Below are 18,537 nucleotides of genomic sequence, written 5' to 3'. Positions count from 1 at the left end.
ATACTTTTTGACTCTATTAACTGAGGCTCCCCAAGAAGCCAATTAAGCAGCCATTTTTGATATTCTCAGAGTGGGGACCAATATGTGTAGGTGACTCCTAGCTATGTCCCTTAGTTTCTCCCTCACTTTCCACACTCCCCTCACGACACTCCAAATGCTTTGAGATGGTTGAGTGGCACAGAGAAGAAACTCTTGTTTGGCCAAACCCTTGTTCTAATCCAGTATCGGGCACTCTTTAGCTGTGTACAGTGGATTTCTAAATCCTATCCACACTGCCCCTTAAATATTTATTTATTTATTTTTGGTCTTTTTAGGGCCACACCTATAGCATATGGAGGTACCCAGGCTAGGGGTTGAATCGGAGCTGTAGCTGCTGGCCCACGCCACAGCCACAGCAATGCAGGATCCAAGCCATGTCTGCGACCCACACCACAGCTCACAGCAATGCTGGATGCTTAACCACTGAGCGAGTCCAGGGATCTAACCTGCATCCTCATGGATGCTAGTCAGATTCATTTCCACTGAGTCACGACGGGAACGTCTAAGTATTTATGAATATGCCCCCAAACTCGACCTCCATTATCCCTATCTCAGCACTCTTGTTTCCCATCCTGAGTTAATACAAACACAAACTGAACTAAGGTACGCTGGTCTGTTGGCCTACTGTCTCCTACATCCCATCCATCCTTTGCCAGAAGTATCTGACCTTATGATCCTATGGCTAAAAATGGCATGCCTCCTATAAAATAAAGTCCAACCCTATTGGGAGAACAAATAAGTTGTTTCACAACTGGTCCTGCCACCCCTCCAGCCACATCTTCTAAAACACCTCAAATTCCTTCTCCTCACTCCCCAAGTTTTAGATTCCATCTATGAGAAAATCTTTCTGTTTACAGAAGTCACCTTTGCATAATCTGTACCTTCTGCCTGGAATACTTTTCCCTGCCTGGTCTACCTGGCAGATTCCTGCTACTCCAGTGAGCCTCAGCTCCAGTGTCATCCAGTCTGTGAACCCATGATATTTCTCCTTGCATTTCTATCTGTACCTCAGATACCAGAACATGTTGTTAGGTTTATGACGAGTGTCACAAAAAGAGGGGTCAGTGCAGTCCCTGGCACACAGTACTAAGTTCTTTGGAATGAATAACTTGGGGCCTTAATTTCTTCATCTATGAAATAAGCATAAGGATATGCAGCCTGCAGAGTGGATGTGAGGGTTAAACAACCCAGTGTCTATTAGGGTCTTAATATAGCATATAATCTCTCTCAATAAATAGATCTCTTAATATTCCTTTCCTCTTAATACAGACTGGAACAAAGACAAATTCATCTATCTGTGAAAAGACATATGAAGCCAGAGATGCTGAAAAAGGCTATGACAATCCCCTTGTGTTACATTTTGAAGCACTTGTTTCTCATAATATAGAAGCATCTCAATTATGGCATCCATAATGGGCAGATGTCTGCTGGCAGTTAAGCAGCTTTTAGCAAAGACAGTAATGACGGTACAGAGTGGCAATATAAATGGCCACCACATTTCTGCATCTGACAGAATCATGGCCAACAGCAGGTATGTTGCAGTTCTAAGCAGCTGTCACACACTTCCCCAAAGTGCTGACCCTCCCATTCTCAGGCTGAACAGAGCCTGGCTATGAATCGTTCAAAGATCTCCAAAGTTCCCAGCCTGAACTTCTGAGACCCCTGAGCTTCAAGCTTCTAGAACAAATAGAATTGTCTTTTCTGACTCTTTAGATTAGTGAGAGGAGCCAAGATCAGGGGTATCTCAGACCCTAACCTGGTGAAATTACATACAGGAAGGGTCCATGAACTATGGGACAACTTTGTGGCATCATACAATCCTGAGCCTGTGGAAAGGGAAACCTGGAGAACAGAAATAGAAAAAAGAAGAGGCCGAATCTAGTACTGCTATGGTCATCACCAGAGATACACCTGTGAGTCTTAAGTACCAGCGGATAAGAAAAAAAGGGGGATGTGTTGGTTGTTGATAAATTATATATTTCTTAGAAGACCCTTTCTTTAATCATAACCTGTCAAAAGGGGCTAAACAATGGGCTGAAAAGGAGACAGCCTTTTAATGCTCTTAAGAAATCCCAAGTTCGGAGTTCCCATCATGGCTCAGTGGTTAACGAATCTGACTAGGAACTTCGAGGTTGCGGGTTCGATCCCCGGCCTCGCTCAGTGGGTCAGGGATCTGGTGTTGCTGTGAGCTGTGATGTAGGTTGCAGATGCGGCTCAGATCCTGCATTGCTGTGGCTGTGGGGTAGGCTGGCAGCTAAAGCTCCGATTAGATCCCTAGCCTGGGAACCTCCATATGCTGCAGGAGTGGCCCTAGAAATGGCAAAAAAAAAAAAAAAAAAAAAATACAAGAAATCCCAAGTTCTATTCATTAATCCATCAGTTACAACTTCTAAGTCACAGGCATGAAGTAGTCTCAGTATATCAAGGTATTCATTTTCCTAGATGAATGAAATCAGACAGGTGACTTCAACACAGTGCTGATATGACTAAACCAAGCCTTCTAACCCACACAGTACTGCAGCCTGCAAGCAACAAGGACTAGCACTCCTGTCCTGCCCTTCACTCACCTTTACTGCTCTACCTGGGACAAGGGAGAACATTGCCAAGCTGATGACATTTGAGAATCACAGAGTTTTCATATTGGAAGGGCCCTTAGAGAGCATGAAATCAAATTGCCTCATTTTATTTTTGCAGAACAGAGAGGTGGATGATCTAAGAAAGAATCTCAAGGTCACGTATCTAAATAAAGGGATTAAGATATTCCTGGGGGATAGGGGCAGAGCCTCAATGGCACTGCAACAAGTGAAAGCAATAAGACTATAGCTGACCTTGGAAGCAAGGGTTTCTTTAGTTTCCACACCAGTGAGTCAGTCTGAAAAGACCCTTGGAGCTCCAAAATCAGTTACAAGGTGGCATATCAAGTTGGATATATTTTGGCTTCCCATTGTTCTTTGCTATAATTATTCCCTGGGTCACTTCCTTTGGGAGACTGCATTACAATTTGCAGATTACTTCTTCATCTCTTCCACTAGACTGTGAGCTCATGTAGAGCTTCCACAGATGTGCATATATCCTTACAACTTAGTTCGCCAAACCTGGTAGAGAAGAGGTATGGAATTACTACGCCAGCATTGAAGTTAATTCCAAAGAAGCACCTTAGCTCCATTTCCTACCATTTGAGGGACCAAAAGCCACTGAAACTAAAGATAAGAATGTATTGAATATGCAGACATTTTAATAATCCCAGTTCAATACTCTAAGGAGGGCACGAAATGGATTCAAGCTTTTCAAAATCACATGCCATGCCATCCAGTTTTCCAAAGAAAAGATCAGTGTAGGTTGACCTAGGATGGCAGTAGGGAAGACAGAGAGAAGTGGACAGACACAGAATAGATTTAGATGAGGGGACAACAGGAACTTGCTGAGATAGACTGAGTGATACCAGAAGAAAAAATATTCAAGGAAAATGCCAAGGACAAGGGTGATACCATTTACTGACATGGGAAAAACTAAAAGTAAAAAAAAAAAAAATTCAAAGGCATGGAGGAAGAACTCAATATTTCTGTTTTTTAATGTTATGATTATGATACCTATCATATATCCAAATGGAGATGTCAAGTACACAACTGGACACAGAAATTTGGGGTTCCAGAGAGAGAGTTCTGGCCTCGAGATCCTGATTTGGGAATCACCGACAGAGATAACCTTTGACACCAGGGAAATGGATGAGGGTGCCAAGGGCATGGTGCAGACTGAGACCCAGGACAGAGGACTAGGATCCCCCCAACATGTAATAACCTCATAGTTTATGTATAGCACAGCGCTGGAGACTGAAGAGAAACAGAAGTACTTAATGTACTGTTTTTTCTTCAATGACCTCATAATCTAACCTCTCTTATATGTAAGAAAAGGAAAGGTTGCTCAATGTCATGGAAAGAACAATGGATTAGAAGTCAGGAATTATGAAAAGTTAGCACTCTACAGCTACTCCAAGTTACAGTGACATTAACTTTTCAGAGCTTCCAAATCCTTCCTTATTGAAATAAGGATTAGGTACCTACTGAACTGTATCTACTATTTTCTGATATCCTATTTCCATGGGGCATCCTCATGACACAGTTTAGCCTCTTCTAAAGGTGGTGTCAGACCCCTTCCTGGCAGGGTGGGCTGCTGCCCCAAGAGCACACAGCAACAGTCAGAGTTTCTGGCTGAAAGCAAAGTCCCTTAGCAGCTTCTGCCTTCATTCTTCTCCTGTTGGAACTAGGGTCATTTGAGAACTCAAAAAATATTTGCGTTCTTGGTTTTCAGCTGGTGTTTATGTCAGACGAATGGAATCCCAGAGACCAGTGAGAAGAGATTTATCTTGATTCTAAAAACTCATTCTCAAAGGTGTGCAAGAAATATGTTCTTGTATCTAACAGAAGTAGTCCACATACCTGGACATCTACCACAGGGAATGGCTTTGTGGGTCAGGGTACCCCAAGCTTAACCATGAAAGAATACTAGGAAATGGTTTGGCAAGTTTACGCATTTACATATAGGTGTTTCTTCTTGTCTATTCTAGGTGGCTGCCCACCTAGACAGAGATGACTGGTAGAAGAAGAGTCATGAGAGTTAAATTGGGACAAACAAGTTCTCTACTTGGAAAATGTAAATCATGAACGGAAAGCTCTAGAACCTGTACGTCAAGAGAGATGTATTTCTTCAATCACAGTGCCTCAGGGTCCCTCAAGCTGTTCTGCTTCCCTTTTCAAGATGCAGTTAGGGAAATCTTCATTTCATTGACAACTCTCTGGGTTACCATGCAGTAAATCTTCTTTCTTGACTCTCTTAGCTACTGTCAGTTCTGTAGCTTGCAATCAAGAGAACCTTACCTAATAAGTATCAGTGTCCCCATTATATTGATGAAGAAACAGACTTGGAAGAAATAAGAAATTTGTTGCACATCATCTACCTATTGACAGAACCAACTCAGGAACCAAGATCCATCTGTTTCTGAAACTCATGTTACTAACCATTAGACCATCCTGAATCTAAGCACTGTACTATAGGATATTTTTTGTCATAGTGATGAACTTGTGCTGAGTCTTATTTTATTTCTTGCTAAGTAAATAATGGCATATATGCAGAAAAAGCCATCTAGGGAAGATGACAGACTCTGCAGTGGCCTCAAAGAGAAGCACAGTAGTCCAAAATAAAATAAATTCATAGCCTTTCCTATTGACACTTGACCCCCCACACCAAGGGAACTAAGCAGTTTGGCTATCCTGACAGGGAGAAAATGCCTATGTTGTCCCAGGTCAACTGATTATGTCTTCTTAAGATAAACAAGATAGACAAGATAGAATGTTTCCTCTATACAAAAGGAGTTACGAAAGGGCAGGTGGTCTTCCAGCACATTCAAGCATTTTGACCAAACTGATATTAAGTAGCTAAAACAGGCTTTTGCTTTTTATGTCATGGAGTTATCTTCTACATCATTATGAATAACAAATAACAAACCAGAACAACTACAGTGAACAACTAGGATAGGTAGATATACCTACATCTCTCTCTTTCTCTTTTTTTTTGTCTTTTTTTTTTTGCCTTTCCTAGGACTGCTCTTATGGCACATGGAGGTTCCCAGGCTATGGGTCAAATTGGAGCTGCAGCCACCGGCCTATGCCAGAGTCACAGCAACGTGGGATCTGAGCCGCATCTGCAACCTACACCATAGCTCACAGCAACGCCGGATCTTTAACCCACTGAGCAAGGCCAGGGACCGAACCTGTAACCTCATGGTTCCTAGTCGGATTTGTTAACCACTTCGCCATGACGGGAACTCCTATACCTACATCTCTTTAGAATCAGATGAGGCTGAAAAAAAAAATTAAATACAACATCAAGTTAATTGCTATACATCAAAATTTAGAGCTGCTCATCTTCACAGGCAGTAGAAGCATTCTTGTGAGGGTATAAGCAAGAGTCATCCATTTTTACTATCAGAGAAAAGATACTCAAGGAAATTAACCTTAGTCTCATGTACTCATAATTCCTAGGTCCCCTCCCTTACTCCCTGGTCTTTGGTGGACAACTTTAACCTGGGAGTTGTACCTTAGACTATGTGCTAGCTCACTTTGCATGAGATCTTGGGTTATTTGATCTAGGGTTTGACCTGGGCCATCCCTAAGTCTGCTTTTTCTCTGAATACCAGTTTTCAGCTTCCAATCTATTCATTCTCCATTTTATATAAACAAGTGCTTCTTTCAAACACTACCATTCCTACTGTGGGGTCAATGATGTCCAGGGACTGGCATGGCCATGCAGCCTAACTACAGGGCATGGCTGGGGCCAGGTGGGACACAATGCCTAACGAAGCATCTTAAGTCTTACCATATTTGGTTCAAATGACCAATTCTAGGTCAAGGCTTCTAGAGGAAAAAAGAGAACGTTAAATTGAATGATCATGTTGATGGTGGGGCAGCATTCCTTGCCAATGGGACAGTGCTCGTGGGTAAAGAATGCTAACACTTTCCCTTTGCCACTCTTTAGAAGTGCCTCTAATGGATACTGAGGGTCAGAGATAGAAGCCATAGTTTTGTCATAATTATGAAACAAGAAAATCCTAGAAACTTTGTGTCCCTTTTCCCCAATGATCATTCCCCTATATAAGAGCGGCTTCTCCCATCTGCCTATTATTCCCTCTACAGACATCAGGCCTGACATCCACACATTAGCACATGTCCCACCTCTCCCTTAATTTCTCAAAAAAAGCATATACCCTTTGATCAAAATCAGGGGCTGTGCCAGCCTTTTTTTTTTTTTTTGCATTTCCAGCATCTAAAACAGTGCCTGGAACAAATTACGGTTTCAATAAATGTCCGCTGCACACATGAAAAATAACAAAAGGGACTCAAAAGTACCTCCATGGAAGAAAGTTTTAATAAAGAAAAAACAATGTCAGGGGAAAACTATTTTCTTTGCTTTGCAGAGTGGAGTCCTATCATTTTTACACTCCACTGATTCATTCTGAACATGGTGTCAGGAACAATACAGGGCCAAAAAACAATTAGCAGGGGAACAAAACAATCAGTTGAACCGTCTGGGATTTGAGCAACGTATAGATCAAATGTCTCCAATTTGTGAGGCTCCTTCTCATTCGGCCACAGTGGATGACTCTTGGCTGCACTGTCCCAAGGATAATTGTCCCTCATATATCCCCAATCAGCTGCCTTTTAATGACTAGTCAGAAGTGACAATGTAAAAAGGTGCAGTGACTTTCACTGTACTTGGCAAATCTTGGACCAACTCCCGTCGCTTTGCCCTTGTAACAGGTGATCTCAGACACCTTGCACAGCTGTCTACACTCACTGCTGCCTGTCTTCGGGACCCACAGACCCCTGAGTTGGGAAGAGACCCAAGAGAAGGCAGCAATGCCTGAAGTGACCTTCGGTTCCTATACAACCTTCCTAGATGGTGGAAGATCCACAATACCCTGGCTTATACCAAAACTGTCTTGTGCATCCCCGAAGTGAAATGACTTTACTCTCTTCCCAAACCACAACCAGGATAATCTACCCTACAAAGAGATTTGGAAGGATTTCAGGAGCTTGACAGACTGACTAGCTACATGAGGCCCACTTCTGTTCCAGATGGCTGCCTCCCCATCTTAGCCCATGTTCTGGGGTTGTTGCTCTGAAAATTCAGTGAATCTGAATTTAAATGCTATGAACCCCAAGAAAGCTAACTCTTTTTCCATTACCCTACTATCTTGTGTCCTGTTTTTGGTCCAGCTATAGGGAATGTTTGCAGTTCTCTTGAAACAGCCTTTAGCATTACAGTTGACCTCAGAAAAATGGCTCCTTGAAAATCCTTGACTGGTTGTCCAAGCCTGTTTCAGGACCCCTCCTTATCACCAAACTTCCAATTCTTGGACCATTCTGGGCACTGTTAATCCTCAGGTATGAGAAACTGCATGTCCCTCCTCAGAGAAGTCTTCTTTGGGTCTCCACGTCCTCCTATTGGTCCACCTGAGCCTATGATGCTGCCTTGTATCACTTTATCACTGCTGCTTGTATAAATATTTTGGCTCCTCAGCTAAACAGAAGATAAGCTTTTGGAGAAAATAAACTTTGTCTACTGCAGACAGAGTATCCTCAAAGTCCTAGAGCTGTGCTCTTAGTAAAAACTTGATTACCTATGTAAATTATCCTTTTACATAAAATAGAGGCTGACAACTCATGGCCAGCCAGCCAGAGTCTGTGAGCTTGGCACCTAAAAGAATCAACCATACTGCAACATAGACATGGCTTCTACACTGGGATCTCCTTGTCTTGATGTTGTCTCCTTGCTTACCTTCACCTCTGCCCTTTACACCAACTGTCAATTCAGTGCAAGTGCAAGACGCTTAAGTGGTAGATGGAAAGGGGATTCCCCTAGCATCCTAGCCTGCTCTGAAGGATCACCCTCCACTGTGTGTTCTCAATCTTGTCAGTCACCTCTCACTTCCTTCCCCCAACCTCATGCCATACTCCAGTCCATTCTAGACTTTGTTCAGTCCCTTAGCTATTTCATGGTCTCTTTATCTCTTGGCATGTGCAGTTCTTTCTAAGACAAATGGCTTCCTCCCACTTCATTGCCAAGCTAACTCCGACTTGAATTTCAAGTCTCAATCTGCACATTTCGTTCCTTTTTTTTTTTTTTTTCCTGGCCATGCCCATACCATGTGAAGTTCCCGGGCCAGGTGTCTATGAATCCCCAGAGTATTTTGGGTCCCCTTGCAAAGGCCTGCCAAACTTCTGTTTTCCCTTTAATGATGTTGATGACAATAATTATGACTGTTAACAATCACTAACATTTACTAAATGCTTAATGTAATCAGGAACCCAGGAATGTAATTATTATTAACATCTTGTGAGGTAGGTACCTGATGATCTCCACTTTACAGATGAGGAAATTAAGTCTCAAGGATATTGTCTTGAGAAAGTTCATATCACTCGATGAGGGCCACATTCCTTACCCAATCTGGCCCCAGAACTCATGTTCCTAACCAATACATCACACTATGTCTTATAAAACTCCAAATGTATATAATTATTTTAACAGCTACATATTCCACTAGGTAGCAAGCTCCATTGAACAGGGCTGGGACTGTCTTGTTCCCATCGTGTATTTCTAAAGCCTAATCAAAGAGCTAGAGTGCGCAGAAAGCCCCAAAATGCATGAGTTAAATGACCAACTGAAACAGCTAGTTGGTGAACCCACACAGAATTCCAAAGGAATAGTATTCGCCCTCTCAAACAGCAGATGTCTAACCCTTAAAAGAATATCATGGTCATGGTAGCATTTATTCTCAATTTTTTCTTTCCTTTATATATTTTTTTTTTCTTTGTCTTTTTGCCATTTCTTGGGCCGCTCCCGCGGCATATGGGAGGTTCCCAGGCTAGGGGTCCAACTGGAGCTGTAGCTGCCAGCCTACACCAGAGCCACAGCAACGCAGGATCCCAGCCGTGTCTGCGACCTACACCACAGCCCACGGCAACGCCTGATCCTCAACCCACTGAGCAAGGGCAGGGATCGAACCCGCCACCTCATGGTTCCTAGTCGGATTCGTTAACCACTGCACCACGACGGGAACTCCTGAGTTTCTCTTTCTGAAACCCAACCCTAGCTCAACAAACCCAAGCATCCAGAACTAGAAAGGAGGTGATCTTGAAAGCAGTGAACCCAAGAAAATTCTTCTCCAGAAGAAAGCAAGCACAGGGAGGTCTACACAAGGACACGGTTGTAGCGCCTTCCCCACCCAGACCCAGCACGCCCACGAGGGTGGACTCACCCCTCTCGCAGGTTCTTCCCCAGTAGCCGGTGCCTGTGCAGTCACAGATGAAGCGGTTCCAGCCGTCCTTGCACACAGCATTGTTCTTGCAGGGGTAGCTATCGCACTGCTTAGCGCTCATCCGTGAACAGGAGGACTTGACGCCCGCAGCATTCTGCATCTCCGCCAGCTGCCGGATGTTCTTGCTGCGCCCGTCGATGAACAGGTCCCGGATGCACCCCACGTAGCCGTAGTTGAGCATGGCAGTCCAGAGCTCAGTAGGGAGGATGAGGCCAGCGCGGTTCTCGGGCAGTCCACCCAGGTACATGTCCCCCTCCAGGTCCAGAATCTCGCTCTCCCCACTGGCAGTGAAAGGCGTGCGCCTGCTGTTCACTGAGATGGTACCTGGGATGGGAGGACAGAAACTGTGAGCTAATAGCTCTCTTGGCATCACTGGTGAGGCTTCCAAGTGATGAACCTAATGAAAGGAGCCTAACAAGTGAGTTGCTAGGCAAGCGGTGAAAAGGACAGTGTAGGCCATTTGGTTCCAATCTCTGCATCTAAGATGCCTGTCCTGGGTTCTCTGAGCCAATCCCAGTGGCATAGCACCCAATACAATATCTTCTTTCTACCCAAAAGTCTTGGCTGAGAGGTCACAGCCATGTGGGTTGAAAGCAGCACAGTCTCTGTCTGAGTTTAAATCCAAGCTCCCCCTGTACCAGCTGGATAACCTTGAAGAAGTAACTTCCCCTTTTTGGTCCTCAATGTCCTTACCTGTAAAAGGGGAAAGAATTGTCCCCACCTCCCAGGTTGGTGTGATGATTAAATGAGCTCATACATGTAAAGTGCTCCTTACTCCGTACCTGGACAGAGTAAGAGTTCTGTAAATCCTGTCTTCCCTGGCTCTCCATCACCAGAAGGATAGAACCTGCCCTCTGTCTGTCTCTCTCCATGCTGGTACCCTCTGCACTGGCCTGAACAACCATGCCTGACAGTGGTATTTTCAGCATTCACTACCTTGGATAGATTTTAACTGGAACATGTTTACGTATTCACGTAACAAGTATGCATTGAACACCTGTTCTGTCTCTGGTATGGTTTGAGGCACAGACGTGAACTTGAGAGGCATGTCCCTGCTCTCATGGAGTAATGTTCCAGAGCGGAGGAACAGAAAATAAATAAAAGGAACTGGGGAATGGCACATGGGAGGAAGAGGAGTACAATAGGTGCTACAGCTGCGTAGGGGTTCTGCTTTAATGAGTACAGTGGGTGAAGGCTTCTCCAAGCAGGTGACAAGGAAGCTGAAACCAGGATGTCGAGAGGATCCAACCATGCAAAGTCTGACAGAAGAATAGGGCCAGTTCATGGAACGGCAGCTACAAAGGCCCTGGGGTAGGTAGGACTGTGGCTACTAGGCAGAGGTGGCCAGAGAATCAAGAGATGAGACAGAGGTAAACCAGGCACATGCAATCAAAGGAGATATAACCCTGGAGCCTGACCTAGGAAGGTGGAAGCAGGAATTCCAAACATAAATGAATGGCTTTCTGACCCAGGACCATTCCCTGAACCCCTTTACAGCTCCAGTCCCCTAACTGTAAAATCAAGGTGATATCTAAAACTCTTGCCAAAAATTTTAGAATTTAGTATTCTTAAAATGCTTTATTAGTGTCAAGATAACTGGGCCGGGCTATCCATCAGCCAGCCTTCACTTAAATGAGTCTCAATACCCTCGGCTAAGAGGGAGACAGCCTGAAGGGCCTAGGGGATCAAATGAGATCAAGAAAGCAAAGTATACTCTAAATCACAAAGTCCTCACAGGCAGGGGTGGGAGAGGAGAAAGAGCATGAGGGGCCACTGGAGGGTTAGTCTAGCCGGGAAGTTCTCCCAGAGAAATCTGCCTTGTCTTTTTGCTTTTTAATCTTTTATTGACTCTCTTGTGCTATAACATGATGGAACATAATATTATAAAAATATATTATAAAAATATATAATGTGTGCATGTGTGAGTATGTATGGAGACTAGGTCACTTTTGCTGTACAGCAGAAATTGACACAACATTGTAAATCAACTATAATAAAAACGAAATTTTTTTAAAACCTACATAATAATGATGTCCAAGTCACCATTCTAAGAAATTTCTGTGTTTGGGGGTGGGGGGGGAACTCTATCCTCAAAACAATCTTGTGAGGTAGGAATTAATTATTTCCCTTATTTCACAAGTGAGGAAGCTGAGGCTTGCATCTCTTTTTTCTCTCTTGCACAATTTGCTGCCCTTATTCTCCACATGTCCACAGGGCTAATGTGACCACCAACTACTGGGGAGGAGCACCTGTTGCCAAATAAGAACAGTGCCAGAACCAATTAAATAGTGGGGCCTTAGGTGCATCCTGAAGAAAATTCATCCTCTGAGTATATGACCACAACTGTTTTGAGAATTAGCACCCCAGTTGGGGAATGAAGAGAAAAGTTTCTCTAGATCACCTTTCAGTCATATGCTTCAGGATAAGCAGGGAGAGAGGTGCCACCCTTAGATACACTTATGTATTTATAATTATTCATTTTAATACAGGTCTATAACTAAGAACAACATAATGGAGAATACCCTCATAAAGGAAATGGATTGAGTACGTCTCATTAAAATTTTATGTTATGATGCTTTTACGTGACAATTATTTGTTTACTCAGTAGGATTTTATGGGCTTTGATCAAATTTATCAGTACTTTGAAGTACCAACCAATGCCATAGTGCCTAGAAATAAAATGTAAGGCTTCAGTCATCCAAACATATTTATCAAAAGATGGGTCTGCTGATGATTTTAACAAAACAAAATAACTGTCCTACTTGAAGAAGCAAGTAGTGCTAAGAATAAACAGAAACAGACACGTGGCGACTTTACATGTTCTAGCCTGCCTGTGGCACAGATAGGTGACATTTAAGCTGTGCCAAGGTCTAGGTTAGTCCATCATGAAACCCATCAACCATGAACAAACTCCAGAGACCCAAAATGCATGGTCTTCAAAAGCAACAGGAATATTTGCCTTATAATTCTGGGACAGATCTCTGGCTCCACCCTTGCTGACAACTTTATGAATAAACTTTTAAAGATTTGGCCTCCAGAGAAATTAAATTTTTGTATACTTGTTTCTGTTAAAAAAAGAACAAAATGTTCATTCTTGCCCAACAAGCCCATTTAATTTGAAGCCTCTTGGTTCTGATCAAATTTCAGGGAATCAATAAGGCATCCTTCTGGGCAGTAAGCCATCCAGGTCTTCAATCTCCCACTTGTCTGCCCTCTACATGGAACCCATCCAGCTCCTCCTGGGGGAGACTGCTCTGTCTCCTCTGTCTCTCTAGCTCTGGAATTGCACAGAAAAAGGCATCCTCACAAGCTCAGTCATTCCGGCTACAGCTTTTTAGGGTGCCCTACTATTGGCCAAATGCACCTAAGAAAGACATTTTTTGTGTTTACTAGGAGAGTGAAGGCTTAAAAATATGGCACATAGAGCCAATATCCATGTTGAGTATGATACTCCCTAAATGTCCTATCAGGAAATAAGTGTGAAATTCAAATGCTCTAATTACCCTCTCCAAAGGCACAGAAGGTGACCTTAACTGCCACATGTCCATGGAAAGTGAGGCAGACTGTTGGGCATTCAAAAAACACACTATATGTGTTTCCCAACCCCCTCTCTTTGTTACTATTCCAGAGTGGCTATGTACTGCCTGGGGCCAGCTTGTTTGATCTGCGGCTGCAGAAACAAAGCCATTTAAACCAAATGTAACAGGTTATGAGGAGGAAGGGAGAATTAGTGAGGTCTGAGCAAAGAGTGAAATATAGGCTTTCACACCAAAGGAAGGCTTTAAATTGAACATGACTTCAGGAAAAATCAATTTTCCTTTTCCTTTCTTGTCATAATTTTTCCCTGCAATATGACTCTTGCCAATTATTGAAGAGTGTACCGTTGCATAAACTCTTGCACAGTGAAGCTCATCCAACAGAGTAATCATATAATGCAGCATCTGTGATGTCACAGTTGGTTACCATGGTGATAAGAAAAAGGAGAAGAAGAGGAAGAAAAAACTATCACACCGGTGACATGACAGTCACTTTGGTATCAGTGGATATGCTACTTGTAAGACAATCCTTTAGCTCCATGGCCCTGGAGCGATCACTGAGATGATTCTGCAATGAGTGACAGGAGAGGTGAGGAGGAGAATGTGAGCTGCCGATGAGACAGGTATCTTGTTCAGAAATGTAATCTTACAACAAGGATTAAAGAGAATTGCAAAAAGAGTCGACAAGCATGCAAGTGAAAAAGTTAAAACAGGAGTTCCCGTCGTGGCGCAGTGGTTGACGAATCCGACTAGGAACCATGAGGTTGCGGGTTCGGTCCCTGCCCTTGCTCAGTGTGTTGACGATCCGGCGTTGCCGTGAGCTGTGGTGTAGGTTGCAGACGCGGCTCGGATCCCACGTTGCTGTGGCTCTGGCGTAGGCCGGTGGCTACAGCTCCGATTCGACCCCTAGCCTGGGAACCTCCGTATGCCGCGGGAGCGGCCCAAGAAATAGCAAAAAAAAAAAAAAAATTAAAACACATAAAGAAGTGGAAGTTTTCCCTTAGCCTCCGTCACACAACCTGCCTCTTCCTACCTGATCTGCCATCACGCTGAATGTCCACATGGTACCATTCTCCATCGTTGGCTTTCTTCTGAGTGGCTTTCACTTTAATGGTGCCTGAGCCCATGTCAAGCAAAAGATATAGGTTGCCATCAAGGAGTTCCACAGCAAAGAAGTCCACTTTGGTGTTCTTCTGGCTCCGAGCATCCTTCCTCTCTTGGGGCTTACCATGAGTGAAGAGGATCAGGCCATTGGGCTCAGTGGTGCGGAAGTCAAAGGAGATGGAGCCCATGCGTTTGGTGTTCCATTTGGGCAAGCTGATGTAAGCCTCCGGGGTCTCAAAGTTGATGGGGTCCAGTGTAGCCACATTCTCACACTTGAATACAACTTCCCCGTAGATTTTCATCTTGGTGTCCCCAATCCGGGCCAAGCGAGACAGTTCCAGACGGATGTCATTATTCTTATAAACGACCTGTCAAAAGCAAACAAGTGCCATATGAATCAATCTTGCAAAGAGTAACCATCCATCGCTCACTGGGTACTAGGAAAAAGGCCTAAGAAGAGGCTTCAAGACAAAATAGTCTGAAACAATATGCGAAACATGAGATGCAACACTTGAAAGAGCATCTGCAGAGACCTCTGAGGTGCACACAAGCCCTGAAATAAGGCCCTACATTTCCATTATATTCTCTGTTTCCTTCTGGCCAAATTTTTTGCCTTATCATAAAATTATACAATATAAGCTTGAAAGTAGAAGTCAAAAGAGTTTATGGCTGTGCAATTCAATGATATTTATGGAAGCATACTCAGTAAAAGACCAGAAACCACCTAGATGACCATCAGGAATGGATTGCCGTGTCCTTATGGAATATTATGCAGCCCTTAAAAACAAGGCAGCGCTTCCAGTTTTGAAATAGATACTGAGTAATATTGTTCAGTGAAATTAGCAAGGAACAGCATGCATCATGCTATCATTGTATGAAATGTGTGTGCATGTGTGTGTTGGGAAGCATATATTACTTGTAGATATAAATGCATAAAACATTTTTGGAAGGAAACACAGAAAACTTTAAATTGTCACTGGGGAAAGAATTCATGGGATTAATATTCAGGAGTGAAGGGAGATTTACTTTTCACTATACTCTGTTGCATTTTTTATTTTTCTTTTTAAAGAAAATGATTGTTAAGAGTTGGTAGAGACGAGATCTGTTGCGGGGTGGAGGTTACACACTGCATGCGTCCTCTACATATACATAGTAAGAGAATGAAACACTCTAAAACATTAAAAATATGAGGAGTTCCCGTCGTGGCGCAGTGGTTAACGAATCTGACTAGGAACCATGAGGTTGCGGGTTTGGTCCCTGCCCTTGCTCAGTGGGTTAACGATCCGGTGTTGCCGTGAGCTGTGGTGTAGGTTGCAGACGCGGCTCGGATCCCGCGTTGCTGTGGCTCTGGCGTAGGCCAGTGGCTACAGCTCCGATTCAACCCCTAGCCTGGGAACCTCCATATGCCGCGGGAGTGGCCCAAGAAATAGCAAAAAGACCAAAAAAAAAAAATCTATTATGAGTTCAAAACTTGGTATAATCCATGTAAAAGCAGGGATTAATCTTGTTCCTTAAAATTAGAATTTCAAAAGGGTTTTGCTGTTATTAGAACTGAATTTTGATGCAGTGCCCTGAGATGGGTCTTAGTCCCCTGATCTCTAGGTAGTATCATATTCCAAATCATAGTAATAAACAGGAAAAAAAACAGGAAGCAAAGGGACTAGCATTTGAGTATTGAATAGGCAAACCACTTTGCTATGCCTTTCATGTTGTCTTACTCAAATTCTAAGTCAGGATACCAACTGAGGTTAAAATCCCACATGCACTATTTCCTAGGTGTGTGAACGTCAAAGCTATTTAACTTATTGGGTCTGCTTCCCCCTCTGAAAATGGGAATATAGTCCTTAGACTATTTCATAAGGATAACATGTGTTAATACATGTAAAGCACTTAGAAATGACACACACGGTATGGGCATAAAAATCTCCGCTAGTTTGGGAGTGGTTGTTGTTAATTCACTTTATCCTTTCTACTGCTCTGAGAAGGCCGTCTTATCTCCATTTTCAGTAAAATAATAAGACTTAAGTGCTAAAGTCTTATGATCCCTCTCAGTGATAAAGTTAATTGGATGATTCACTCCAGCATGTATTATTTAATCCCTCACATCCAACTATAGTCCTGCTTTCTTCTTGCCTCCCAACACTATGAGAAAATCAAGTAGAGATGTTTGCCTTTAATATGGAACTAACCACAAAGAATTGAAAATGCCTCACCTACTGCATGACCTTCACCATGGGCCTAACCCTAGTTAGTAACACTGAAAACAACAATACTAATATTTACTGAGCACCTCCTGCCAGGTACAGCCCTAAGGATCTGAAGCCTAGCATCCCACTAGATCCTGACAACACCCATATGAGATACCACCTTCATTCTACAGATGCAGAAACAGACACAGAGCAGTGAAGGAACCAGCCCATGGTCAACACAGTAAGTGACAGAGCAAGACTTGAACCCAGGGAGTCAGGCTCTGGAGTCCATGAACTTTGCCACTGGTGGACACTTTGAACAAGGTCGCACTACCAGAACCCGTGAAGCTCATCTTTAGCAATACGTAGAAAATCACGCATGTTCAACTTTCTGATTCAAAAGCTAAATTTCTCATCTTGCTCCACTGGACTGACCACGTGTGAAGGGAAAAAACAGCAAGACCCTCAGGCAATCACTCAAGTGGGTAAACAAGATAAGAAAAGATACAAGTTTAATGGCTGGCAGTTTCCTTCTAACTCTCACTCCAACATGTGAGATCTCTCTGTCATAACCAAACATCAGCTTTCTCTGTACTTGGGTTAAATGCCTATGCCCAATGCTCTTGTAACAGTTAATTATTAATGCAGAACAAGAAGAGCTCATCCCAAAGGGACAGACTCATGCTTGGTTCCATTGAACAATAAAGGGAAAAAGAGCTCAGTCATCCCTACAGGAGGCAGAAGGGAAAAAAAGCAAAGGTCTTTTAAAAGGAAACAGTGTCCTACAAAGAAGAGGGACTCCCCTTTGAGAAGGGCATGCAACCAAGACCAGAGAGACAGTCAACAACTAGAATGCAGCTTTCTGGAGAGACAGACAAGAGAATCAAAGGCCAGAAACTGGCCACAGACTTTCCTCAAAAGCTCTTTGAAAGTGAGCTCTCTATCCACTCCACTGCCCTGAAATTACTGTTTCTTTATATGCAGTTTCCATACCTTTCCCACTGACAGCTGAGTAACCTCTCTGCATCCCATTTTATTTATTTCCAAAGGCAGGGAACTCAATACCTATTCTAGAAACTGCTCTCCTTTTTCTCCAGGGCCGTTATCAAGATGAAATGGGCTGTTATACATGGTAGAACATAGAAAATCCTAAATGGTACACAAACCTGGGAAGAAATAGTAGCATACCTTTGTTTCCAGCAGTATTGGGGTACAGTTAGAAACTGACAGGGGCCTGATGTTCTACTGAGGATCTCCTACCAATAAGAAAGGGATAGGAGGGCAGGGGTCTTGCAGCCCCGTGAAACTCAACTGAGAAGCTCCGTGATTGGCATCCTCACCTTCCCTACCCACCTGCCCAGGGCAGGACCATGGCCATGGCCATGGCCATGCATAAATGTCCCAGGGCATGGAGGAAAACCCTGCTGGACCCCCTTATAAGGCAAGTTTGTATCTGGTATAGTATTTTCTATAAATTCAGACTTTCAACTAAGTGAAAGTCCCCCCTAATGACTGAACTAGGAAGAGAGGTGGCAGCAAGGGATAGAAAGCAGCCTTGGCTGACAAGAGGCCCCCAACAAGGAACAATTAAAGACAAAGTAGAAATAGCCACCCCCCATGGAAAAAGATGTCACACAGGCTGGGAGGCAGAGGCACTAAGAGTGACAAGCTGGTCTCACCATGGGCTTGTAAAAGCTGCTGTTTGTACATACAGCTCACGCTTAGAAGGCCAGACAGTAAAACAATTGTGGACAGATTCTCTCAGAACAACTACTTATGGATGTCTCCATAATCT

At 43.4% G+C, this 18,537-nt stretch overlaps 1 protein-coding gene across 6 annotated transcripts in view; it reads right to left on the bottom strand.

Annotated features, from left to right (window-relative positions):
• NRXN3 (neurexin 3) overlaps positions 1 to 18,537 on the bottom strand; it is a 1,579,386-nt gene that overhangs the window by 1,097,512 nt on the left and 463,337 nt on the right. For all 6 annotated transcript variants that reach the window (XM_047796606.1, XM_047796611.1, XM_047796607.1 and 3 more), the window contains 2 exons: positions 14,483 to 14,921; positions 9,854 to 10,237 (listed from right to left, as the gene is read on the bottom strand). In XM_047796606.1, the coding sequence (XP_047652562.1) occupies positions 9,854 to 10,237; positions 14,483 to 14,921 (823 nt within the window). The remainder of the gene's footprint in view (positions 1 to 9,853; positions 10,238 to 14,482; positions 14,922 to 18,537) is intronic.

The sequence above is a fragment of the Phacochoerus africanus genome, chromosome 9 (genome assembly GCF_016906955.1).
Source record: "Phacochoerus africanus isolate WHEZ1 chromosome 9, ROS_Pafr_v1, whole genome shotgun sequence".
NCBI classification, from domain to species: domain Eukaryota; kingdom Metazoa; phylum Chordata; class Mammalia; order Artiodactyla; family Suidae; genus Phacochoerus; species Phacochoerus africanus.
Note: the sequence above shows the minus strand (reverse complement) of the source record. Positions and strands in the feature narration are given on the sequence as shown.